The sequence below is a fragment of the Penicillium canescens genome (assembly GCF_028828765.1).
Source record: "Penicillium canescens strain IBT 15451 chromosome Unknown utg000001l_segment0_segment0, whole genome shotgun sequence".
Lineage (NCBI taxonomy): Eukaryota > Fungi > Ascomycota > Eurotiomycetes > Eurotiales > Aspergillaceae > Penicillium > Penicillium canescens.
The window spans coordinates 1,484,962-1,511,038 of NW_026703963.1; the positions used below are offsets into that span (position 1 = coordinate 1,484,962).

Sequence of the window (26,077 nt, forward strand, 5' to 3'; positions counted from 1 at the left end):
ACATCACCTCGTCTCCTCCCTCGAAAATACCTCGCTCCCTTCGCGCGTTAAGGACACCACCTGTCTAATGACCTCGAACCCTCCTCAGTCGGGACAAGCACAGAGCACCGCGACCTCCGCTTCGACCCAGCCCGCAACCCCTGCGTCCACCCAGGCGCCCAAGTCCTACGCCAACGCAACGAAGAAGTCCGCGACGGATTCATCCGCCGCTCCAGCCACCGTGGGCGGTTCCGCGCAACATGGGAAGTCGACTTCCGTCTCTCCTGTGAACGGCAAACCCATGCAAAACCAACAGGCTTCGGGTGTGACCATTGTCAATGGCGCCCCGACTGCTCCGGCTTCCCAGGGCGATCACTCTCGCAAGCCCTCTGTGACCATCTCATCCGCCGGTACCTCCGGATACATGCCCAACGGCGCCGCTAGTCGTCCCAACAGCCTTCAGTTCGGATTCGCAAACCAGCAGAGCTCCCCCAACATGGGCGCTCCCGCCGTGCCTGCATCCAACCCGGCCCAGGCTGGCCTGAGTGCTCCCTCTGCGAACCCTCGTGTGACCTCTCCTCAGACTTCGCCATCTCCCATTCCCCAGCCTGCATCCAGCGGAGGCCGTCCTCCCCCATCGACATACCAGGCGCAAGGAAACGTACCTAACTTCGGTAGCTTTGGAGAATCGGGCGATGCCAACGTAAGTATTGCTGTATTTTTTTTCTGACCTCGCACATGATATGTGGCGTATTATACGTGCGCCACTTGTCTAAACCTAAGGTCCGATCCGTTTGCTCACATAGCCCAACTCTGACAGACATCCCTCGCTCACGGTCCCCAACACCTGCGTCGCGAGTCGTCTCAATCCACCCACAGCGATATGAGCAACATGGGTAACGCCCCCGGACGCTCTGGCTACCCCCACCAAGGCGGCCGCGGTCGTGGATACTCCCAGTCCGGCTACCAGGGACCGCAGATTCCCTACTCGCCTAACCCCGGTTTCCGCCAGACTCCCAACCAGCCTCGCGGCGGTCCTAACATGGGCCCCCAGTTCCATGGCCCCAACCAGGGTCGCCCTATGGGTTACCCCAACTCACCGCACCAAGCCAACCGCAGCCCTGCCCTGGCCAACGTCAACCCTACCACTCCCCAAATGAACCAGGTCCCCATGGCCCATGGCCAGATGCCTCCTGGCGCCTACGGTTACGGCCAACACATCGGCCCTCAAGCTGTGAGACCCCCTTCTTATTCTGCTTTCAATTCCTCCCAACCTCCCGCCCGGCGTGGCAATCACCAAAAAAAGAAACAAAACAAACCCTTCCCCCCGGATTTCACCGTGGATCTTGCACCGGAAAGCGGCCAGTTTGAACAGATTCTAACTATGATGAAGACTTACCCAGGCTCGTACGACCCCAACTTTTACTATAGCCAGGGATTCTACATGCCCCCATCGCCCCAACCTCGTCCCGGCATGCCCTTCAACCCTCAAGCACAGTTCCCGAACCCGATGGGCTCCCAATTCCCAGGTGGCCCCCAGGCGCCTGCTCTCTCGCGTGAGCCATCTATGTCTACTGACCGTCCAGGATCGAGTCTCAGCGGCCATAACCCGGCACCCACCGGTCCCGCTGCTTCTGGCCACTCCCACAACGCCAGCCGTACCTCGAACAGCCCCGCTCCCAAGCCTCACTTCATCATTCCCGCCAAGAAGAGCCCCATCGTCATTAAAGACCCTGGCAGTGGTGTCGTGAAGACCTTCGAAAAGAACCCTGCATCCCCCGCACGTGCCACTCCTTCTCCTGTGAAATTCACTCCCCTCCCACAGCTACTCCTCCCCCGCGTACTGCCAGCGCCACTGAACACAACCGTTCTGACAGCAAGGCCAATGCCGCCAAGACCGATGAGGAGAAGAAGCAGGAGTTGAAGAATGCTGTTCGTCTGAAGATCCAGCAGGATGAAGCTGATCAGAAGCGTCTGGCCGACGAGGCTGCCCGCAAGACCACCGAAGCCGAGTCCAAGCCCAAGAAGGACGACGAGACCGAGGCTGCTCGCGCCGCCGTCGAGGACCTCAGCATCAAGGACAAGGCTGCTCCTGTAGAGCCCAAGGAGACCCCCGCTCCTGCCCCTGCCCCTGTTCCCGCTCCCGCCGATGACGACGAAATCGACTTCGATGCTATTGAGCGCGAGATGGCTGAAATCGAGGCCAAGGAGCGTGCTGCTGAGGAAGAATACTACCGTGCCAAGCAGGCCAAGAAGGACGAAGCTGAGCGCAAGGAGCGTGAAGAGCGTGAGCACTACGAGGCTAACATGAAGAAGGCTGAGGCTGAGGCCGAGGCTCGTGAGATTGCCCGTGAAAACGCTCGCGCACAGGGAGAAGGCGAATCTGGTGACAAGGACGCGTTCGCATCACTCAGGAAGGGTGGATATGGTGCTACCGAGTCATCCACTCCTGCCGACAGCGGTGCTGTCACTCCTGTCTCTGACATGGGTCCCCCGGCTAAGCCTACCGGTGCTAAGAAGCCTGCTGGTCTCAAGCTTGATACCCCAAAACCCACTGAGCCCCTGCAGCCCACCCCTGGTATGAAGTCTCTGCAGAATGCCAAGTTCCTGGATGACCTCAGCAAGGTTACCTACCCTCCATCCATTACTCCTCCCAACCCTGCTCTGAATGCTGCTTCTCCCGCTGGCCGTCGCTTCCACTACGACCGGGACTTCTTGATTCAGTTCCAGGCTATTTTCAAGGACAAGATCTCTGTCGACTGGGACTTGCGCATTCGTGAAACAGTCGGTGACAATGATGCCTCTTCCCGGCCTGCGTCCGCTCGCACTCCCAGCATGGGCGGTAGCCGTGCTAACTCGCGCGGCGGCCTTGGTAACTTCCCTATGGGTACCTTCGGAACTGTCCCCAGACCTGGTGGTATGCCCCCCATGGGCGGCTCCGGAATGGGTGGCCGCGGATCATCAAACTTCGGTCCCTTCCCTGGCTCTCGTCCTGGCCTCAGCGGCCCCGGAAGCATTCGCACTGGCAGTGGTGTGCCTCCTCGTGGTAGCAACAACAGCAAGGGTCCTCGCCAAGGCAGCAAGGCCGGCCCCAAGCACGGTGGCAAGAGTGAACACGAACAGAACAAGACCATGCCTCTTACCGCTGGTATGGACCTCAAGGCCATCACTACTTCCGCAACCGGTTGGAAGCCTCGCAGTGTCGGACAGACTGCTGCTGGTCCCGCCCCTGGTGGCGAGGGTTACTTGGCTCCCGACGTTGTGCAGCGTAAGGTTAAGGCTGCTCTCAACAAGATGACCCCCGAGAAGTTCGATCGTATCGCCGGCCAGATACTCGAAATTGTTTCACAGTCCAAGGACGAGTCTGATGGCCGCACTTTGCGCCAGGTCATTCAGCTCACTTTCGAGAAGGCTACTGACGAGGCCCACTGGGCTCCAATGTACGCCAAGTTCTGCAAGAGCATGCTCGAGAGTATGAGCGCCGAGATCAAGGATGAGAACATTCGCGACAAGGCCGGCAACGTCGTTGCTGGTGGCAGTCTCTTCCGCAAGTACCTGCTCAACCGTTGTCAAGAGGAGTTCGAGCGTGGTTGGAAGGTCAACCTGCCCCCAAGCCCGAGGGTGTTACTGAGGAGATTGCTATGATGTCCGACGAGTACTACGTGGCCGCTGCCGCCAAGCGTCGTGGTCTTGGTCTCGTCAAGTTCATTGGTGAGCTTTACAAGCTCGGCATGTTGACAGAGCGTATTATGCACGAGTGCGTTAAGAAGCTTGTCGACTACGAAGGTATTCCCGATGAGGCGGAGGTTGAGAGTTTGACCAGTCTGCTCCGCACCATTGGTGCCAGTCTCGATGCTTCCGAGAAGGGTCCAGCCATGATGGACGCTTACTTTGCTCGCATCAACCTCATGGTAGAGACTCCTAACCTGCCCAGCCGTCTCAGATTTATGTTACTGGTAAGTATCTTCTTCAGCTCTGGTGTCGTTCAGAAACTAATTCACTTTCTAGGATATCATTGATCTCCGTGCTGCGCGCTGGAACTCCAAGGAGGCTGACAAGGGTCCCCAGACCATTCACGAGATTCGCGAGGCTGTAAGTATCCACTACTTCATTTCCATAGTATCCACATCTAACCAAAACAGGCTGCCCGTGCCGCTCAAGCCGCCGAAGCTGAGCGCCAGCGCCAGAACAGCAACCGTGGAGGCGGTGGCCGCATGCAAATGGGCCGTGGTGATGCTCGCGGCTTCAGCTACAACAACCAAGCCCCTCCTCCCGACTACGCCTCCAGTAAGGTCGGCAGCGACGATCTCCGCCGCCTGCGCGCGACTCGCAACACCAACCAGCCAATGTCATTCGGTCCGTCTAGCCTGCTAGCAGGAGGCTCGCGCACCAACAGCGGCCGCAAGAACCTGGGTCCCGGAGGCAATTTGGTTCGCGGCAGCGACGACAGCGCCGCCAGCAGCCGCACTGGCACTCCTCCTGCTGGCAAGAAGGAAGACAAGGACACCTCGTCTATGAACGCTTTCAGGTAAGCAACATGTTCCCGTCCCTCAAACTCCTATGTACAACCTCATACTAATATCCAGCTCTTAGCGCTCTCGCCGCTCTCGAAGATCGGGATAACTTGGCGACGTCGCCACCGTCAAACCCCACCTCTCCCATGCTCACCAAGTCGCAGCCCGCGGCCGCTGAGCGTCGCCCCTCAAAAACCCCGTCAAAGGATGGCGAGTCCGCAGCATAGAAAGTTTTCCTTAGGAGTAATGATCAACGTTTCCATTATTTTGGTTCCTCTCAAAAGATTTCCTCATTTTCTTGTGATTCCATCTTGCTTCCAAATCCACCCTTGCGCTTCTTTGTGTTTTAATCTGTGCTCTCTTCCCACACACAGTTTCGCCCACATTTGCATTTCCCCCGACTGGTCGGTTTCGAACGGGGAATCGTTTCGTTTCTCTTTTACTAAACCCCTTCTTATGACTGTTTCCCCATTCGAATCCTCTTCATAGTGTACAATCTTCACATCTTTTTTATTATCCTTCTCTGTTCTCTTCTTCTTTTTCCTTCTTCGTTTCTTGTCTCCTCTTTTATTCTATTGTTCTCCTTCGCTTCGCTTTACAGAGTGGCCCGAGATAAAAAGACTGCAGTGGAGGTTAGAGGAGAGGAAAAGATGAAATACGAATGTTGATGCTGAACGTCGAATGTTGAAAAGTAGGCACAAATGCGCACACACAACGTTCTATATCTATACCGTGTCGATTGATATCTGTTGATTTTCCATGTTCTACGGTCATGACCGGTTGAATGGGGTTGTCGGTTGTCTCGGGGGTGCTTTGCTTTGCTTGAGGAGGGGAGAAATGAAATACATTGATGAGGATGGACGAGATAGGAGATGTGATGATGGTGTGGTGGTGGTGATGATCAGACGAGAAGGAATTGCCAATATTTTGAACTTCGTTGTCTCTTTTTTCCCTCTTCTTTCTTTGCATACCCTCTTCTTCCCTTTTTCTTCTCTTGTCTTTCTCAATACCCGGAGCCTTAAAGCTAAAGCTACGATGCGATTGAATGGATGCTTCGGCCTTGATCAGTTATACAATGTTCTTTTACATACGTAGGGTCTACTGTATTGTATCAAACTTTCTATCAGGGAGATAGGTAAAGATAGAAGATAGAGACAAAAGAGTTAAGTGAAGTTATACATTACAGAAGGTGTGCAGCCAAGGCAGCCATTAAGAATGAGTGCATTGTATTGGTAGTAGAGTAGAGTAGAGTAGAGCCAGAGCAATCTCTCCCACCACAGACCATAGACTAGACCTAGACCTAGACCTAGACTACATAGAGTTATCGTGTAGGGTTTCGTATGCATCGTGATATATGAAAGGGTTCCCGGTGCATAAGCAGCACGGGGATAAGGATAATAAAAGAAAGGCCAGGCTATGCATGTTTTCAAGACTCCTTCGCGGAGTCTCTATCGTTGTCATTTGACACTTCAATGACAGGAATGGATACTGGGTTCTTGCTCTCAGAGGTCTCGTCTGCCTCATTGGGCTTTTCAGTATCGGCCGCCGAGGAATCATCATTTGAATCGTCTTGCTCGACAGGCAAAGAAAGATCCGCAGCTCCATCTGGAGAAGAGTTGCTCTGTCCGCCTTCATCACCAGCAACAACGCTCTCCTGGGAGCTCTCTGCCGGACTCCCCATGACAACGGCATCCAGTGAATTTCGTGCCGGATATGCTGAGTCCGAGTCATCAACGCTGAGGCTACTCCGGTCTGAGACTGACAGTGAGCTCCGCGAGTTCGCATTTGAGTAAGAGGCGGGGAGGCCGAGAGCCTCGGCGACGGCAGCCTCCTCGCCTGGTAATTTCGAGGTACTGCTTTCGGTGCTAGAGCTAGCGTCAAAAATGCGACTGCCGCGCTGCTCGCTTAATTCAAGGATATGGTTATAACTCCGGCGAGTCGGGTCTGCCCGGCGCTTGAGTTTCTTCTTTTGGCGCTTCGGAGATGGACGCACGACGATAACGGGGATGGGAGATTGTTGAAGACAGTATTTTGAGACTGAACCGGGTAGGAGACTGTGCACTCCTTTCAAATTGCGGCCGCGCGTGCCAACGACGAGCATTGCAGGTTCATATATGCGAATCTAGGAAAGAGCAGGTCAGATTGAGGTTTCAACAAGCTTCTCGGGGAGCTTACCATGCGCTGAATTATGCTTTCGACCTTGCCGACTGCAAGCTCCAGCACCAGACTGATGGCCTTCTCATCCTGGCTGTTCTTCTGGATAACCTGCTCAAACAGCTTCTCTGCTTCTTGTCGGTATTTGCCCTCTTCGATGCCGACATCACTGGCTATGCGCGAATCCTTCTCCACGGCCCGGAGACAAACAATCTCATCTCCATCATCCACTAGCTCGTCGATAAGCCATTCGAGCGCAAACTCGGAGTAATCATTCTGGTCCGTTCCACACAAAAATGTCCTGCTGCGTCGCGTGCTCTGGTAGCCTTTGTGTTTGTAGTTCAAGGTAAGGGAGAAGTCGGTCGCGTCGAAATTATCAAAAGTATCAAACGAAACGCCTCGCTCGTATGTCCTACCGTGGATCAGTATGCATAATTAGAGAATGTGGTTGGAAAACACATACTTTGGCGGAGGCGGGGACGGCCCTCGATTTGCAAGAGCGGCCTTGCACTCCCTGTCCCTCTCTTCCAACTCCCTCTCTCTAGTCGGGGTGTCCCCATAAGACAGCCGCTTTTCCCTTAAACTCGACTTCCGAGCCGGCAGCTGAGCTTCCGCGGCTCCGACGCTAAACTGGATCGATCGTCGCCGGGGACTGTAGTCCCGGGATTTGTCACTGGCGTTGCGGGTGTGGCCGGAAGATGTGGTTTTCGTCGTATGATCCCTGGATTCCGGGCGGTCATCAGAGTCGAAGGAGGGTTCTGGGGAAGCTGGTGCAGACATGTTGATTGAGGTAACTGCGAATGATCCGGAGAGGGTGTGTTGGTTGTCCTCCTGTGGGTGGCGTAGTTGGGAGTGTAGGGCTTATCGAAGCATCTCGGGCATGTAGTTCAAGATTCCACAGGTCGCCCGGTCATGTTTTGGTTGGGGAATGGTACATAGGGTTATTGGTCACGAGGCAGCAGTGACGGATGCAGCGAGGGGTCAGGGCGGTGACCGCTTATCGATAGGCAATAAGCTTAACTAGCTGAGGTAATGGCTTATTATATAAGCCATTGGATCGGCGAGATCTCACGTGATTATAGTATGGATGCCTTTCAATCGTTCAATTGCTGACAACCTTGGGAGCCTCGGAAATTTTTGAATGTCCATTAGGTTAGCAATTGACACAAACTTACAGATGAGGCGTTCCATTCCGAGAAAACTGCATGTCAGATTAAAGCCCACTGATAATGACAGCGGGAAAAATATAATCTGAAGTCTTTATTCGAAACAACAATTAAATGTCATACGAATTCATACGTGTGACAAAGGTATATCTCAGCCCCAAGCCACAAAGTGCCAAGATAAGACAGCCACAGTGGTAAAATACAACTATGTATTGAGGCAGGGTCTGCATTGCTAGATAGGCAGATCACTCAAAAATCAGATCCAAGACCCCTTTCAACCCGTGACATAGCTTCTACAGTACACCTCATTCTCGCTAAACCTCATCATCCCAGCCCCCTCCTCTTCCCCCAAAAAAACGACCCTTACATACCCAATTCCATATTATCACGTCCCGTTAACACTAGAAGCAAAAAGAAGCGAAAGAAACTCCCTAGACCCACAATCCACAACGGAGAGTCCGAAACGCCCATCAAACCCATCAAGCCCGCTGAAAACCCACCGAGCACGCTAAAAGCTAATAATACAATGACACTAGTAAAACCCTTCACAACACTATAGCCACTATCACCACTACAGTATAGCTAGTTATAAGTTAGTCATAACACTAACCTGGTTAGCATGCCGACCTAGCCGCGCAGATCTCTCTGATCTCTCTGACGTATCCACCAGCGGTGAAGGACGGCGCATGGCGTGCTGGGTTGGCTGTGATCTACTTGGTCGTTACCCGCGCTCGGGGCGCTGGCTTACAAGGATCGACGAGTCACATGGGTTAATCTGCCAGGATGATAGGGGAAATGAGATGAGAGATGCTGTAGATGTAGATGTAGATTGTCAAGTATTGTTACGGTTACTGTTACTGGAGAAGATGATTTGGTTTGTTTAATATTTTTATTATATATTTTCTTTCGTTGGAAGACATGTGTCTGTATATACATTCCAGTCCCGGTTGGGATCAAAATTGAATGTGCCAATGCAGTCTCGACCACGCAGGGAGAGCTGTTGGGCCGCTATCACAGATAGCGCAGAGATGAGAGGGGTATGCAGTAGTTCAAATTTGTGCAATAGGTGCGCTCCAAGCGACCGACCAAAAACGCCGTTGAAAATGAAGATATGAGAGGTGGAATAATAAATAAGAAGATCGGGTATCATCGCTGTATAGTACACAAGAGCAAGAGTCGTAAAATGGAGTTATCAAAAAGGAAGGCAAATAGACAAATCAAGTGTCTAGTAAGCCTCGATAATGGTACTCTGCTCTTGTGCAAGTAAATACCCTTGTTCAAAGAGATGAGCCTGTTCAGACCCCGCCAGCGCAATGGCCGTGGTAGCGGGTTCCTTCTCATCGAAGGATTCAAGCGCAGGCTGAGGCGGGGATGGCGGTGTAGCCTCGTCCTCGGACTCACCATCCGAGTCAGCGAGGAGCTCGGGTGGAGACTGGCGAGACGGCGACCGGGTCAAGCTGAGCTCGTCCAGGTCCTCTGCGTCATCGTATTCAAAGTCTGAGTCTGTGTCGTCGGCGTCGTCCTCTTCCAGAAGGTCCTCGTGGAAGGGAGCCACGGGTGAAGGAGCCCGGCGGCGAACAGGAGTGTTGATGACAAAGTCTGATTCATCGAAGTCTGAGTCGTCACTGTCGCTGAGGTCTGAGTCGAGGTCGGAAGTGTCCTCCTCCAAATCTTCGGGCTCTTCCGCTACCGTTGAGGTCGAGGCCCATTGGATGTGACGGTCGTTGGAGGAGGCCTTGGTGGCGCCGCTGACGGTTTGGTTGAACCAGCGTTCTTGTTCGCGCTCTGCGTCGGCTAGGTCGAACATAAGGGAGTCGAGGAGGTTGGCGTGGCCGACTAGCAGGCGGAGATCGTGGTCTGCCCGAGAAGCTTCACGGGTGAGCTTCTTCCGGGCAGTATGAGCGAGGTAGTATGTTTGTGTGATGCTCATCTTCTTTTGTTGGCGGCGTTTGACGAGGGAGTCAAAGTAGGGGCTGGCGGAGGCGAGGGTAGAAGAAGTAGTAGCCATGGTGGGCACGGCTGCGTTTTGAATGTTTTCAAGTATGACTCTTGTTTGACTCAATTAGGCGTCATCCAGTCACAGTGGGGGCGGTGTGAGCTAGGGATGAGACAGATCAAGTTTGATGTTCCGATACACGTTAGTGTTGGTGTGTAAAAGAGATGTCAGTGTTAACGTTATAAGTTAATGTTATAAGTTATGAATTAAAATAGAAGAACCCTGGCGATCCAGGTTTATTTAATATCTGAGGCATCGGGCTTTCTTATTTTTTTTGTCCGAACTGGACGGAGTTTACGGATGGAGTGACCCACCGGAATTAAAAAATAAAAATTAGGTTCCCGATCTGGTATTTCCATGTAAATTCCGAGCTTTTGATACGCATCTGGTCGCCTCACCGCTACATGCAAGGGTCTAGATTAATTGACAAAATACATACTACACATACTGCACATACTACACATGTACTGGGCTCTACAATCTACAATGATCACACTCTAATTCATAGTAACTGTATGTGCAAGTTCTCTCATAGTGAGTCACCGGGACTCGGATGACCAATCCGTGCCGTAGCCCGGGACGGAGCATCGGTCGCACCTTCTCCCGATTATTCAACATTTCCCTTACAAACCTGAGTAATCCATCTGTAGTCCACGGATACACCACGGATATAAACCAACAGACTTTTTTGTCACGATTTCCAATCATTGATTTCCAATCCCCGTATTTTTAACTCTATACCATATCGCATTTCAAATTATCACGCCTTGCAGATTAAAGCACATGTATGACCTGGCATGTCAGCAAAGAGGCTCAAGACCTTGGTAGCACGGCACAATCTATCCGCATACTGTAACGAGTACGAGTCTTGGCAAAGGATATAGCATTCCCCAGATGAATGAATTATGTGCAGGCTGTGCAGCTGGTGGGGAATCCCTACTACTAAAAATTGGCAGCCTCAAGGCAACCCAATTGAAACACGTCGGCCTATAACTACGAGGATATCCTTATCTTGAGTTATACGTATACACGTATACACGTCCATTGTCAAAGAGTTGCCTGGGGAATTGAGATTACCGTCTGTACAAGTACATGTACATGTATGACCGCCTCACTCCTTGCTTGTGTTTCGGGCACTCTTTTCGTCTTTGCAACTGTGGGGACCAATAGTAGTTAGGCTCCATGTTTCACTTGTGGAATGTAATGTCCATGTCCATGTAAATGCGTCTTCATCTTCCTTGCGCCCGGCATATGTGTACGTACCATGCGAAAAAGAAGAGGCTACCTAAGCGATAACGTGTTTGGCGTACGTCACAAATTGGCACTGTACATTGCCCTGCTTTCCAGTCCATATCTTGGCGGTATACATGAAGTGGATGAAGTCAGGGATTAGCTAAGAGTGTAAATACATCCATACCTGACGCTCGGCGTGTAGGCGGATATCACCGAGCCAAGCCAGGCAGCCCAAGGCCCAAGGTGGGGAGTGGACTCGCTGGGTTTTCCATTTTCAGTGCATCCCCACCTATGCCAGCCCTACCAGAAACGAATACGATGCTGTTGCAAGAAACGGCTCGAGCATTCCACCCTGTTCCATTGAAATCTTATCCGACCCAATATAATCCATGGACCCTGTATTTAATGACACCAACATCAACAAAAGCCTAGTACGAGAACTATCGACTATAGATGAGGTCAATAGGCAGGTCGAGATCAGGCCGCAGCCTGGAACAATTCAATTCACGGAGATAGTGAAAACACAATCTCTCGGGCACAAAGCCATGGCTTGAGTTGATTTACATTAATGAACGCCCAATGGCGCCCCATGGCAGAGATCGATGGATCACCGCCAGAGGCCGAAGATCCGAGTTTGACAGATCGATGACATCAAGATGTGGCCTTTGCGGTTCGGCTATTTGGTACCGTTCGCCGGGATGGGTCGGCGATTTGGATTTGTGTTGTGAGATTGGCATTTTCCTAGAATTGACTAGCTTGGGTGGATCTAGTAGTTCATGAGTTACTTGTGTATATTGGTGATGTGATCTGGGAATGGTGTTCGGTGTTTGGTTATAGTTGACATGAGTAATACCGTACTACATCAAGTCATGACGAATTCGCCAATCTTGCTAATCATCAATAAACAACCATTATCCTAGTTCTGCCAGTCTGCATAATCCCATGGAATTCATCCATCCGCTTACTCATACACCCCGAGCCGCGGGTGAAAAATCAACTCGGACACGGACTTCGCATCTCCGAGTTCCGCTCGCACAACTTCCCAAGGTTATGAACTCCACAGGGTTTGTTTATGCTATGTCCTTATGTCCTCCTATGTCCACTTGCGTCCGGATGATCGACACGTGCCTTGTGACTCGCTCTCGGGAATTTAATCGCCGTTAATCGCTCTCTGGGTATTGCGGCATCCGTGCGGATGGACTTGTCCGTTATCTCCACTATTGTCCTTGTGACTCACGTTTGAGCCTCCGGGCTCCTAGCTGGTCCTAGCGCATACCTCAATGCTCATCGCTCATGTCGATAGGCTGATGCCGGTAGTTCGCGGGTTGGTGCGGATGCTTGGTATCTGGTCTTGCAGCTGATGCTCAGGTTTGAGATTTGTACCTGGGGGATGGGGGTGGTCCTGTCATGTGACTGCACATGATAGTCGAATGTGGTATGTAGTTCTGGGGGAAGTGATGGCCTAGGAATGAAGTGAAATATATCTGAAGTAGAATGGGTTGAGCTTCGATGTTAACATTATTTGGTGCTTTTGCAACTTCTGTCACTTTCTTTTTCTCAGTATACTTCTCTTTGTTCTTGTATAACGTTAAATCTATTTTCTTATAGGTACCATATTTCTTTCTCTTTTTCCTCTTCTTCTTCATATATATATATCCCTTCTTACGACACCTCTCCCTCCTCCTTACCCTCACATCACATATACATATACATATATATTCTATAATTACTTTCTTTCATCTCCCATCTCTCATCAAAATATATCTCACCTCACTCATCTTCTCTTAAGCAATGCCTCCACACGTCTCTTCGAACAGAGCCGAAACCACAGACCGAGCCCCGCAATCTGGCAATCGACCGCCAATATCATCTGTCCTTGGTTGGAAATTCTTTATGGGTTGCTTCGCTTGGGGTCCTGCAAGGCGGCTGCATTTTGCTGGTTGCCTAGAGCCAGCGTCGATGGCACACACTGGGAGTGAGATGACCAAATTCCGTTGATCCGGAATTCCCTGTTTACTGGCTCAATGAGTGGCCACAGGCTGCAGTTTAAAATTACGCGAGATGAATTCTCCGATCATTTTGCGTGGGTGATGAGTGGTTAATCTGGCTACCCGCGAAAAGGATGACACAACACAGACAACCTTTTTCTGCTTTGAAGAACACATACTAAAGGAGCACCTCTTTTGGAAATGGAAAAGCTGAGCACACCTCCCGTGGTCGGCCTGGACTAAAGGGTTAAGAAGAACGCCAAGATCCAGAGATGAACGACGGCAAGACATTGTCGAGCTGACCACGAAACCACCCATTGATCAAGGTTTTCGCTTCGGAGCTCTGACTTGCACTCCCCTGTTTTCATTGTGAAAACTCATCAACACCGAATGACCGTACATGTCAACGACAATCTACAGGTTATTGCCAAAGGCAGTTGCACGACTTGCGTCTTCACAGGTGCCGCCGCTTCTATCCTAGACGCTCCAGAAGCTGGCATTTGGGAAGAAGTCTTAGCGGCCCATATAGATCTCGTGCAGGCAGCTAGAACACCTTCAGGGTTCACTAGCACTAAGTACGGTCGTCTACCACACGCCTTTCCTGCAGCGCTGCAATTCCAAGGGGAAGGCTTGATCTCTGATTGCTTAGTTGGTCGTGCTCGTCGGACAGAACCGGGGGTTTCTACAGAATTGGATACCTTGTTCGGAGAAGATGAGCACGCCGTCACTGACTATGCTAGCGCCGGCGAGTCATGATACTTGGGAGGAGTGTTTGGACGGCCATGCATTCGAGATATGCTATCAGATAGGCCCGCCACTGATACACCTCGGACGCTACCTTAAGAAACATGACAACCTAGGGATCGTACTAGGAAGGGTGAAAGAACTGAGACTCATTGCTCATGCAGATGCTTCGCACGCCGATTGGCAAGACCGAAAGTCCACCGAAGGAAGCATCTGGTGATTCGCTGTCACCCCTATCATGTGGTATACAAAGAAACAGACGGTAGTGGCATCATCTACTACTGCGGCCGAATGGTGTGCTCTGGATCAACCAGCCAAAGACGCCAAGTGGCTTGCCAGGATAGCTTCACAGCTTGGCCTCCCGAGATACCAGGATCCCATTGCCATTTTCACCGACAACATCAACACCTAGCTACTTTTGGCAAAGAAAGGGTGCAAGAACAGCACCAGATGGCTTAAAATACGCTAGTTTTTCGTCAAGAATGCTGTGGCAAGACATCATATCGACGTCAAGCGAGCCGACACGAAGCGCAACCCAGATGATGGTTTAACCAAAGCACTTGACTCTATTGCGTTCAAGAGACTTCTGGAAATGCTATGAATGAAGGCCATAAAATGAAATCCAATGGCACGGAGAGCATATAACCTACATATGATCCGAGGGAATAGGAAATGAATTGAGAAAAGCACGAAATGAGGATATCTACATGCAAATTGGAGAGATTGAATTGGCGAAGCAGGAAGGGTTTTTGAGGATATCAGATGAAGTGGCTCAGGTCCATGGAGGGAATGTTGAGATCACATGACCTGATTGTTTGATAGTCCTCGAGGGGTCGAAGCTTCTCTTCTTCCCCGTCCCTTTTCTCCACCAATAATATCGTCATGTTATTGCTTCCTTTTCCCTTTGTCTAGAATCTCCCGCCTTTTGGGGGAACCCGAAGTTATATCTCGTTCTTTTTTTTCTTATCGATCTTGTCATTCCCAAAACAGACACTATTTGGAATGGACTAAAACAGGCTAACAAGATTATTGCCGAAATGGAGATCGCAAGAACCAAAGCTTGTCCTTGATCCAAGACTCAAATTGTTTCAGTGTCTCTGTCATTCTCCCTACAGGAAACCCAAGCAAATGTCCCCTCATCCGTCAATACTCGGTCTGATTTGAACATCGCTTTTGCGTGGCGTTCACATAGAATGAAAACAATGATCGTTCTCGGTTCGTGTCAAGTCATTGCTATTTGAATTTTCGGCATACATCATTCTGGAACCGCGAGTGTGTGCCCCCATATCCTCACATGCCCATGATATTGAAACACCGAGAAGTACTGACCGCAAAGAATGTTCAAACGAGTGATCCACAGCCAGGGTGGACTCAGATCGAGGCTGTTGACTTGTCAATGTGACACTACAGGCGGTTCACGCCAAGGCACTGAGAAAAATGGACCATTGAGGGGATTCAATTGACTGATATTCTGGTGGTGATATGAGCACCTGGTCATAACATGAAAGTGAAGTGCACTACAAAAGAATTAAATGGACAAATGGCGCCGCCTCAGAGAAGACCGACAGATCCATGATGGAAATGTGATTACTGCAAGAGCCGTATCTGGTTTTCTTGAGTGCCAAAGCAATGGTGGTATTTCCGCCAAGACAAATGTCTAGAGTATAGTCTCCATTGGAACCGGGATGTTACAGCACCGGCTCAATTTTGCCTGTATGCTCTACATTTCTGTCCAGGCACGGAGCGTGGAAAGGGGTGTACATGTATATCCTGTCGGGTGTTGGAATATGTTCGGCTGGCTTATTAACAGACTGGCCAGTGGTCGTGGAGCTGGCCATGTGGCGCCTCTTCTCGCCGTGGGACAAGCCTGCCTTGATCTCTCCATGTTGATGATTGCCCCCAGATGGACGTTGTGCACTTGAGTAAAGCTAAGAAAGCTTTGAAACCTTTCAATGTTCCATATTGAAGTGACAGCGAGGTTTTAATTCACCCCATCAGGTTCAATATAGTTACGATGACCAAGCCTATGCTCAAGCATTAAACTACCAATAATGTCCATGACTTCTCATACACGTAGGCCCAATGGCAGCCATTGCATTTCTATGTAAAGTTCCATACCAAGCTCAAGACTCAACTCCAACCTCCACAGTATCAGCATTAGCATACCTATGCAGAGGACCACAAACACAGAGCCAAAGGAGGATATCACCTCCCACAGGCCCAAGTTATCAACGTTCAAATCAATGGGTATCTTGCAACAAAATCCACACAAAAAGTCTAAATCAATCAAAGCCAATGAAAACAAAAACAAACCACCCCATCAAATCCTCTTCCCCAAGTGATTGATAACATCAGGAACACGATCAACATCAGCCAAGCGCCGATCAACAAAAGTCAGCGCATTAGCCATAAAAGCATCAACATCAAAGTCCTCCGCAAGACCATTGGCCTGCAATTTCCCAATAGCAGCCCGGATCCACCCAACACAATTTTGACTCGGGCCAGCACCCTTAACCGGCAACGGAATGGACCGCAAAATCGCATGAATGTTCTCGAATGCATTGCCCATTCTGACCTTCCCGACCTTGATCCTCAGCAGCAACGACCCACTATGATCCGGGTTGACATAGTAGCGCACACGAAACAGCCAGTCAAAGTTGGGGTTATGGTCCATTCGCAGCAGTCGATCTGGCGATGAGCCATCGGTCACGTCGAAGGCGTGGCAGCAGGCACCTTTCGGGCTTCGGGGCGCGAGGAGGACACCCCAGTGGTAGGCGCTATATCCGAGGTCGCGTCTGCTTTCGTCGAGGGAGAGTTCGCCGCGGTGGTGGATTGAGATGAAGATTTGGTGGTCTGGTGTTAGGGCTGGGGGGTGTGGTGGGGGGTTGGCCTAGTTTTGGTTAGGCTCGTGGTCTTTATATTGGTTTGTGGGACTGGCGGGATGCTTGGATGCTGGATGGGAGGTCCTTACTGAGTAGCCCATGGCTGGCTGTTAGTGCTCTGGGGGATGACGGTGGGGATGCCTTGTTTGATGCATCGCCTGGGTTGAAGTGGGAGAGTGGGATCGAGTGGGAGTTGGAGTTGAGGTTGTAAAATGGGCGTTCTCAGATTGTTTTTGTTAGATGCCCTTGAGTTGACTTTCTATTGTGGTAGGTCTGTTGCGGGTGCTAGGGCTGTCCAATGACCCTCCATGGGTGATTGTTCTTGATTGACCGAGACCATTCTAACCCAGCTGTACCTGTTTGTGTCTATTCTGCATTCAGATTAATGATATACAGCCTGCTGCTGCACAGAGCAAGAGTCCCAACAAGATTGCCCTAAATTCAGGTACCGCGTGCATTAAGCTCAGAGCTTAAAAGCTTAATTCGTCCTACTCTGTACATTCAGTGACACCAATAGTACAATGTGACTTAGGGCATGAAACTAGCATTTAGACAATGTGGAACATGGATTACTCTGGAATAATATGTGCAGAAGCTCTGAACAGAAATATTGATTTTTATCAAGACTATAAACAGGGATCGTAACAGGCAATGCTATAAGATCGTCATGACATAAAACGAGCCCCCAAGATGGCGGTTACTCATGGCTTCGTACCTCAAAAAAGCATACCAAATGCTACTCATATTTCCTAAGGTAGAGAAAGGAACAGCTTCTTCAACTCGGGGAAGTTGGGTGTACCCAGCCCAGTAGCCGGATCCCATCTACACGATCTGTCAGCAATATCCACAAACAAATACCAGAGAAATAGACATACCCTTCGATAGCACTGAAGCCATCTGAGCCGCAACCAACATTGGTACCGTTAGTAATATCATTGAGAACATGTGGGTGAGCATAAAGCACGGGGTTCACGAAACCAACAGGACCCTTGCCGTTGTAAATACGCTCCTCGTTGATCTAAGAAACAAGAAACTTTAGCTTCATCACAAAAGAGAATTTCCAGACTCGACTTACCAAGCTCAACACAGAAGCAAACAACGGCGACGACAAACTAGCACCATAGAAATGATGTTTCGTGCCACCGGCATAAGCAGGGAACAGAGCTCCATTAGCCGCAACATCAGGATAAGCACGACCGATCCGGTTATAAAGACCAGTTGTCTTATTAAGATCAACATTCATCTCCGAGTAATAGGGGTACTCCAGCCCAGCCTTCTCAAAGTATTTCTTGATAGTAGCCTTCTGGTAATCAGGCTGAGGGAAGTAATTCGAGAAACCCCCTGAGCTGCTGAAGTTCGCTGCTTTTCCACCCAGATTGGCGTGCATGACGCTCTCCTCGTCCTTGTACGTTTGGTCGGCGTAGAGCATTGTGCCGCCGACGGATGTGACGTATGGGCAGTTGGACGGGTATTGCGGGTTGAAGATTTTTGAGTCCGGGCCCAGGCAGCCGTTGGTGGAGCCATCGCCAGGGAATGAGGCTACGCCGTAGTCACCAGACGCGAAGAGAATTGAGTGGCCTTGTAGGCCGAGCTTCAGGAACTCGTTGCATTGGCGCTTTGTGTAGGGCATCGGGAGATCGGCTTCGGCTTGGCCGTAGGAGGCGCTTATTACGTTTGTGGGCTTGTAGACACCACATTGGAGTTGGCCTAATGGATATGTGAGTACTTGAGATGCTAAGAGGACGGTGGGAGGTACCTTTGTAGCCACCGGGGCGGGGGTTGGGATAGATTGGGTCAATGTTTGGGTTGTTACCCGTCTCGCCGTAGGCACTGTATGTGCAGTATGACTGGTCATGTTAGCAAAGTACATCTCAGCAGGAGGGCAGCACATACACCGTCGAGTGCATCGAGGAAAGTGTTGAACAGGTTAGTGGTTGCAACCTCCTCTGGCTCGTAGAGTTGATCGTCAACCTGATAGAGGGTGACGGTCTGAGGGTAGATGAGAGCATATCTTAGGGATGGTTAGCAAAATACCAGAATTAATCAACCGAGTGTGCTGTGCTTACGCCATGTCAATGTCGATGTCAGACTCGCCACCATTCAGCGAGCTAGATGCAGGTACAGAGTAGTTCGCCCCATCAATCAAAGCCGGAATAGGATAGGTACCCTGTGGCACATTTGGAGAGTACTCCTTGTAGAACAGATCAAGGTCAGACTTGGCAAAGTAGTCACCTTGCTCGTACAGACCAAGCGAGTTACCCGCGGCTGCCTTCTTGGCCACCGGAATATGGTATAAAGCCCTGATGCAGTCAGGAGTCATTTCTGATCCGCAAGTCTGGAGGTTCTTCGCAAGTGACAACGCCTTAGCAGGGACTGATGCCGCTCCTTCGGCGTCGCTAACTTCCACGCTGCCCTTGGAGTGAGCCAAGTGTGACATACGCTTCACCTTTGAGCTCTTCTTGACGATCGGGCTGAGCTTGACTCCAGGGGTAATGTAGTCAATGTGCTTTTGAATGTGCTCTGGGACATGGTATCTGATTTTCGTCAATCATCCAGATCCAAAAGTCAAGGGAATGTATAATGCCTTACTCGTCGCAACCAATTTTGATACTATTGGTACCAGCGTGCTCATGCTCATAGAATTCAGCCAGGAACAGCTTTTCCACTTCGTGGGCATGGGCATCGAAAGCCAGCCATCCTTTATTGTCCGAGTGTACGACCCGGGACTCGTCAATCCCCGAGGCCTCGAGCCATTTTCGCACTGATTCGACAGCTTCCCTGGAGGGGGCAAACATATCATGCACCTCCTCTGCGGTCCAGTACTTTCCATATTTGGCAGAGGTAGGGTCGGAGCTATGCAGGTCTTAGTGATTGGAATGCAGACAGTTACAAAGCCCGACGACTTACACTTCCATGAGTAAGGCATCACCCTTGTCCAAATTATTCTGGGTCAGACCAATTCGCACAGGCAAAACAGAGTCACGTTTGATGCGATCACCCTTCACCCAGTCGGCATGCTGGCCTCGCTTTTCATGCAAGACATGCTTAATTGGCGCAGGAACAGCACCCGAAAGGGCAGCAATCGCCAATGCGAGACACACTTGACGTACCAACATCTCGGAGACAAAGAGAAAGGGGTAGATACGACAACATCAGGGGAGAGGGGATCCCCCTTAAAATACTAGGGACTAACAACGGGCTTGTTGTGATTGCAACCCTGCTTTCCCCATCTGAGATAGCGACAGGTACCATTTCACCACGATGAGTCTGATTGGGTGTTCTGCGGGCTAATATGCACGATGCCCGAGACAAAGTTGCAAGCCCACGCGCGGCTTTAGGGCTAAGCATCCCTGGAAAGGCTAATCTCGGCATTTCTCAACTGATCCTGATCAATTGGGTCTTGCAGATATAAGGGCAATTTCCGCACGGTTATTATGTCCTTATCTTGTCTTTTCAATATTGATATCTGACTTTTCTGCGGGATTTGCCTTCGCGGGTTGGTTATCTCAGGTCCGGTGCTCCGACTAGGCCGCCCGTTGGCTGCGGAGTTCCGACGGAAGACTCTTTTGCATATTGCATGATGTGACAATATCGAGTTAAAGCGCGGGGAGCAGCAATCAAGTTTGATCAGCCACTGGAGATGGAAAGTTGAAGGGGATATGTGAGGATCAAACTGCTCGTCACACAGTGCGCCCGACTTAAGCTGTCAAGTCAGGGATGTTGAGCTTCAAGAGCATGAAGCCATGATCTGTTCCTCGGAATCAGATATCTCAACCGCATTTTCTAGAAGTTCTCATCTTAGCTGTTTTTATGTTCAGGTTTAGGTGTATATTCCAGAGACCAATGTGCGACAAGCCCTGTGACGGAAGCTGTGTCTCCCACAATGGCACAAAGCCAGCAAGCAAATGAAGCTCACAATAGAATCTTCCCTATGTCCTCGGTAAACGCTGAATCGCTCTCATCGTCAGCATTTAACAACGTATGAGTTGGCTTCGATGAACAAGCATGTTCTTTTCTTGGCCGAATCATGTCAAAAGGGCTGTCATCAGGACCGATGCAGAGCCCCCATATAGCAGCCAGATAGATTCGACTCCAATAGGGATTAAAGGATCTGCCCTGGGGTGTTATTCCAAGCATCTTCATTTTGTATTTCTTCTTTTCCTCCACGGCAAGATCGAATCCACGATGTTTGCGACAGCACCCGCCTTCGACAGTGCAGTGTCCAACCAGCTTGTAGTGAGAATCATAATTACTATCACAACCTCCGCAGCTGGTGAAAATGGGTACTAAGGCAGCAGCATCGACTGCCTTTTCCTTTGCGTCACCAATCCCAGTGCAGTGGACGGGTTCGTCATTGAGATGGCTCTCATTGCGACCCATATTATCGTCGTTGGCGTCGTCGCCGTCCAGTTCCTGAAATGCACAGTCGGTTCATTCATTGGAGGCTATTGGCAGGCGGTTTCTCAATATGGTTTCCAAAGTAAGTCTCCCCGTTCTGGAGCAAGCGGATCGGATGAGCGATGCGGAAGTCAAGAGCTGGGCTAAACACCAGTCGTTGGATCTAAAGAGCCGGCGCACCATTCGATGCCAGGATGATGGACGAGTCGCTCTAGGCGTCATGGAGGATGAAGGGTGAATATCTAATGTGGTTTCACGATGTTGACTGCAGCTGTTTGGGATCGTAGCATTTTGTACTTCGTTTATGGTCCGTGTTTCCTCATCCTGGTGAATTCTCATTGGTTCATCTGTCGACGTCTTTGGGATGTATTTATATCCCTACTCTTCTCAAGGCCAGCCTCTTTGTCTCTCGCTTGGCCAGGCAAAACGGCCAGTGAGTTCGGCACCAGTTGCTGAGCCAGCTTACAGTGAAGATAAACAAGATAGGTTGAGAAATGTGCTTTTGGAGTGGTAATAGAGTATTGCTCCACTTGGAAAATTTGATGTAATGAAGGATTCTATTAGAAATTGTAGCCCGATTTTCCCTAGATATCAACACACGCGGGAGTCACATCAAGGGATAAACGTTATAGGGCTGAAACTTAGTTCTAAAGGCGAACAGAATAGGAAAGTTCCTGTTCTATATAACTTACCTTCAAGACAGACTATTACCTCAGACAAATAACACGAAGAAAATATGTTATATTTCTAAATCACAAACAAGGAAAAGCTGACATCATCATCATATCGAATATCCATCACAGTGGAAACCGCACCAGGGTGGTACTTTTTTTACGAGAAGGGAGAAAAGAGGGGTGTTAAAGGAGAAGAGAGAAAAAGGGAGAAAGAGAAAAAGAAAAAGAAAAAAAGAGACCGAAAGATGGCTACTAGCAGAAGAAACTCAAACTAGTGGTGGAAAAGACGGATACCCTGCTCGACAAAGGTGATACCCAGCTTCTCGGCGGTCTCGAAGACGGGAGTGTCGTTCTGGCTGCCAGTAGGGGCGGCAATGTACTTGACGCCTGAGCGGGCGGCGCGGAAGACGTTGTCGATGAAGGGGAACTAATTGGATGTTAGTATTAATTAAACATAATGGTGGTAAATTGCGAAGGAACTTACGAATGCATCGGACGAGACGGCAACCTCGCTGAGCTTCTCGAGCCAGGCCTCACGCTCCTCAGCGGTGAAAGGAGCGGGGACCTCCTCGAAGACGCGGACGTACTCAGCGGTCTCGGCGTCATTGCGGGGAGTCTGGCCTGAGCAGAGCAGGTCAATGGCGTTGGACTTGTCGGCACGCTTGGTGCCCTGCTTCCACTTGATGTTGATGACACGCTCGTGGAAGCGCATCCACCAGTTGTCAGCCTTGTCACCGGCTAGACGGGTGCAGTGGATACGGCTCTGCTGGCCGGCGCCGAGGCCGATGACCTGGCCGTTCAGGGCGTAGCAGACCGAGTTGGACTGGGTGTACTTGAGGGCGATGGTGGCGACGGTCAAGTCACGGAGAGCAGCCTCGGGGAGGGCGGCGCTGTTCTTGGGGGTGATGACGGTGTTGAAGGTCTTGCTGGGGGAGATGACGACGTCGTTGCGGTGCTGGGTCAGCTGCACGCCGTACAGGGTGCGGGTCTCCTCGGGGGCGGGGGTGTAGTCCTCGTCCATCTGGAGGACGAGGTACTTGCCGCCCTTCTTCTTGGAGAGGATCTCCAGAGCCTCGGGTTGGTAGCCGGCGGCGATGACACCGTCGGAAACCTCGCGGGAGATGATCTTGGCGGTGGGCACGTCGACAATGTCGCTGAGGGCGAGGATGTCACCGAAGCTGGACATGCGGTCGGCACCACGAGCACGGGCGTAGGCCTGAGCGAGACCGGAGGACTCGATGCCCTTGATGTCATCGACCATGTACACCTTACGCTCCTTCTCGTTGAGGGGCACACCGATGGCAGCACCAGCGGGAGAAACGTGCTTGAAGCTAGCAGCGGCAGGGAAGCCAAGAGCCTGCTTGAGCTCCTTGACCAGAGGCCAGGCGTTCAGGGCATCGAGCAGGTTAACGTAGCCAGGGGATCCGTTGAGGACCTTGAAGGGCAGGTTACCCTGGACAGTGTAGGCAGAGGCAGGCTTCTGGTGGGGGTTGGTACCGTAACGCAGAGAGAGCTGCTTCACGCCGTTGCCAGCGTACTCCTTGCGGAAGAAGCCAGAGATGGCGGAGTCGTAGTCGGCAGTCTGCTCGAAGGCCTTGAGGGCGTACTGCTTGCGGCTGGCATCGGTGATCTCACCAGCCTCGAGCTCCTTGAGGAACTCGGGGTAGTCAGTGGGGTCGGACAGGATGGTAACACGCTTGTGGTTCTTGGCCGCAGCGCGGAGCAGAGTCACACCACCGATATCGACCTCCTCGACGGCCTCGTCAATGGTGACGTTGACCTTGGCGACGGTCTCCTTGAAGGGGTACAGGTTGCAGACGACATAGTCAACCTTGGCAATATTCTGTTCAGCAAGGTCCTTCTCGTCGGACTCGATGTCACGGGCGAGGATACCACCGTGGACGGCGGGGTGGAGGGTCTTGACACGGCCACCGAGCATCTCAGGGGCACGAGTGATGGCGGAGACGTCCCTGTCAGTTTATCAGCGCCTGAGCTGTATATAACCCTAAGCTTCCAGTATACTTGCACGAGGCAACTTACTCGACGGGGAAACCGGCCTCACGGATCATCTTAGCGGTACCGCCAGACGCGAGAAGACGGACATCCTGCTTGACGAGGCCCTTGGCCAGGTCGAGGAGACCAGTCTTGTCATAGACGGAGATGATGGCTATTCGAAACAAAGAAGAGGTTAGCATTGGCCTTGACCAGTTCGGAGGAAGCAATTCATAGTCTGGGTAATGCCCGATCTATGAAGCCAAGAGTCACATACCAGACTTCTGTTGAGACATGATGGAGTCGACACTAGATCTGTTAGCACAGCCAATCAAATTTCAATTGCAATATGCAATTGATCTGCACCAAGAAGCAACGAGCGTACCTGAATCCAAGTGACAACAGGGTATATAGCAATGACGAACAAGAGGAAAAAAGAGAAATGACCCGCGGGGTCACACCGTAATCGGAGGGGCTGTATTGGGCGGGTTATATTACCATAGATACCATTGGCCATTACCACCTCCGCCTTCGATATTAGCCAATAAGCGATCTCCCTCGGCAGAACTCCCTAGCGTGCCACGTGACTCAACATTCAAAAGCTTTTTTCCACTGGGCGCATTTCCTCTTTTCTTCTTTTTTCTTCATGAACAACGCAAAAAATAACATTCCAAAAAGCGTTCCTACGAGGACTTGTCTGATGAAGTACGGAAATCGTAAAGAGAATGGAGACCGAGTGCCAAATGGCTAAAGGTGTCGATCTTGGGTGCAGTGCCTGCTTGACCTTGTGTCATGTAGTGGGGATTGCAATGATTGATTCCACATCGCGAATCTCAATATCAATATTATATTTATTTATATTTTCATCTATGATGCTACACGTATACACAGTCTTAAGAGTAGACGGGTTGGAGCAGAGCCAGTTTCTATTACAACATACATATATCCATCGCATAAATTATTTCTGTATCGGTCTTCACACCCTCATAAAGCGTTGACGCGCATCCTTCAAGTTATCAAGCTGAAGAACACTTAGATACTTTTGAGCCTATCATGGCTTCAGGGTATCTCTGCTGCCGGCTCCGATGGCCAGCTGACGGCCGACGTTTCCAAAGCACACGCACGCGCAGAAAATGACACTCGCGACCCAGGTGCGGACCGCAAGGCTCTCCTGCGTAATGCCTGCTCCAAGCGCATTCTCCAGCCCAGTACCATTCAGGATGCTAGTACCGAATGAAGGACCAGTAGACGCAGGTACCAGCTCTGGCTTGAGGCCGAGAACCACTCCCATACCGGCCAGGCCGACGGTAGTCGAGAGAACGAAGCCGGTCGTGGTACGGTCAATGAGGTACCAGAGAACGGGATTGGCGAGGGCGAGAGTAAGAGAGGCTTGCGTGGTAGATTGCCAAGGGAGTCTCCGCTGCAGAAAAAAAAAAAAAAATCGCCATGTCAGCTTTGTCCCGCATGCAAAAGAACAGAGGGGGAAAAATAATAAGCACACACCATAGCAAAAGCAATCCCAACAAAAGCACCAACACTCCGAGCAACAGTAACCCAAGACGGAGTCCGGTCCTCGCGCTCTTCCTCATTACTCGCGTGCTTGGAATCAGCCTTCTCAAGCTCACCCTCACGCCAACCATCCAACCAAGGAAGCAAATTGCCCAGCGCAATTCCAGCCAACCCCCAAATCCCGAGGTACTGCCATGAATCGTAGTAATGAACATTCTCCAGCTTCACAGGGGTAATCCAATGATTCTCATGAAGATGCACCGTAATCACCCCGTAAACAATACCAAACCCAAATAGCAGCGCACTGCTCATAACCTGCGGCAAGATCACACCCCGGAACAGCCCCTGACTCAACCGCGAGCGTGTGCGCCGCAGCGCCAGCCGCCGCGGTTCAATGGCCGACTTCTCTGCTGCAAGCTGCGACGGCTCAGGCGGGTACTCTGACGCCGGGGAATTGGCTTCTGTGCCCCAGGGGCTGGATTCATCGCGCAGGCTGTCGAATGCTGTGGGCGAGTAGATACCGTACAGGGTTGAGGAGGTTAGGTTCATGATTGAGCCGGTGCGGCTGACGCTTGTTGAGTTGGGCCCTGTTCCTGGCGCTGCGCTAGGGTTTAGGTACTCCGCGTTGGGGTTTAGGTACTCCGTGCTGGTTGATTCGGCGGGGGTTGGGGGCCCGGAGGATTCGGTTGATGCTGGTGCTAGGTCGAAGGGCCGTCTTGGGCGTGGGCGCAGAATGCGTGGTTGTTCTGTCATGGTGGCTGGGTTTGGGGGGTTGTTGAGGTTGAAGTAAGCTGAGCTTGTGGAAATGTGTCTCCAGTGGTCGGCACGGCGGAATTCGACCGAGTCCC

General features: G+C 51.1%; 8 protein-coding genes across 8 annotated transcripts; 2 read left to right on the forward strand and 6 right to left on the reverse strand.

Annotated features, from left to right (window-relative positions):
• Positions 1–67: 67 nt before the first annotated feature.
• N7446_000567 (putative eukaryotic translation initiation factor subunit eIF-4F) lies at positions 68–4,720 on the forward strand (the record flags this gene model as incomplete). The annotated part of the gene is made up of 8 exons (XM_058509334.1): positions 68–682; positions 800–1,213; positions 1,373–1,763; positions 1,805–3,511; positions 3,577–3,935; positions 3,988–4,071; positions 4,122–4,507; positions 4,573–4,720. The coding sequence occupies 8 exons, from the start codon at positions 68–70 to the stop codon at positions 4,718–4,720; spliced, it is 4,104 nt and encodes a 1,367-aa protein (XP_058378313.1).
• A 1,075-nt stretch (positions 4,721–5,795) lies between these two features.
• Positions 5,796–7,594, reverse strand: N7446_000568 (universal stress protein). Its single transcript, XM_058509335.1, has 3 exons — positions 7,111–7,594; positions 6,669–7,059; positions 5,796–6,615 (listed from the first exon to the last, which is right to left on the reverse strand). The coding sequence occupies exons 1-3, from the start codon at positions 7,425–7,427 to the stop codon at positions 5,920–5,922; spliced, it is 1,404 nt and encodes a 467-aa protein (XP_058378314.1). The 5' UTR covers positions 7,428–7,594; the 3' UTR covers positions 5,796–5,919.
• Positions 7,595–9,038: 1,444 nt separating this feature from the next.
• N7446_000569 (uncharacterized protein) lies at positions 9,039–9,821 on the reverse strand (the record flags this gene model as incomplete). Its single annotated transcript, XM_058509336.1, has 1 exon — positions 9,039–9,821. One exon carries the CDS (start codon positions 9,819–9,821, stop codon positions 9,039–9,041), a length of 783 nt encoding a protein of 260 aa, XP_058378315.1.
• Positions 9,822–13,420: 3,599 nt separating this feature from the next.
• Positions 13,421–13,786, forward strand: N7446_000570 (uncharacterized protein; the record flags this gene model as incomplete). Its single annotated transcript, XM_058509337.1, has 1 exon — positions 13,421–13,786. One exon carries the CDS (start codon positions 13,421–13,423, stop codon positions 13,784–13,786), a length of 366 nt encoding a protein of 121 aa, XP_058378316.1.
• Positions 13,787–16,094: 2,308 nt separating this feature from the next.
• Positions 16,095–16,757, reverse strand: N7446_000571 (uncharacterized protein; the record flags this gene model as incomplete). The annotated part of the gene is made up of 2 exons (XM_058509338.1): positions 16,095–16,664; positions 16,746–16,757. 2 exons carry the CDS (start codon positions 16,755–16,757, stop codon positions 16,095–16,097), a joined length of 582 nt encoding a protein of 193 aa, XP_058378317.1.
• Positions 16,758–17,323: 566 nt separating this feature from the next.
• Positions 17,324–19,776, reverse strand: N7446_000572 (S53 family peptidase). The gene is made up of 8 exons (XM_058509339.1): positions 19,564–19,776; positions 19,246–19,509; positions 18,723–19,190; positions 18,550–18,667; positions 18,413–18,503; positions 17,732–18,363; positions 17,532–17,674; positions 17,324–17,478 (listed from the first exon to the last, which is right to left on the reverse strand). The coding sequence occupies exons 1-8, from the start codon at positions 19,770–19,772 to the stop codon at positions 17,406–17,408; spliced, it is 1,998 nt and encodes a 665-aa protein (XP_058378318.1). The 5' UTR covers positions 19,773–19,776; the 3' UTR covers positions 17,324–17,405.
• A 792-nt stretch (positions 19,777–20,568) lies between these two features.
• Positions 20,569–21,036, reverse strand: N7446_000573 (uncharacterized protein; the record flags this gene model as incomplete). The annotated part of the gene is made up of 1 exon (XM_058509340.1): positions 20,569–21,036. One exon carries the CDS (start codon positions 21,034–21,036, stop codon positions 20,569–20,571), a length of 468 nt encoding a protein of 155 aa, XP_058378319.1.
• A 963-nt stretch (positions 21,037–21,999) lies between these two features.
• Positions 22,000–25,982, reverse strand: N7446_000574 (uncharacterized protein; the record flags this gene model as incomplete). Its single annotated transcript, XM_058509341.1, has 7 exons — positions 22,000–22,155; positions 22,213–23,698; positions 23,769–23,895; positions 23,998–24,029; positions 24,106–24,195; positions 24,845–25,140; positions 25,224–25,982. The coding sequence occupies 7 exons, from the start codon at positions 25,980–25,982 to the stop codon at positions 22,000–22,002; spliced, it is 2,946 nt and encodes a 981-aa protein (XP_058378320.1).
• Positions 25,983–26,077: the final 95 nt, after the last annotated feature.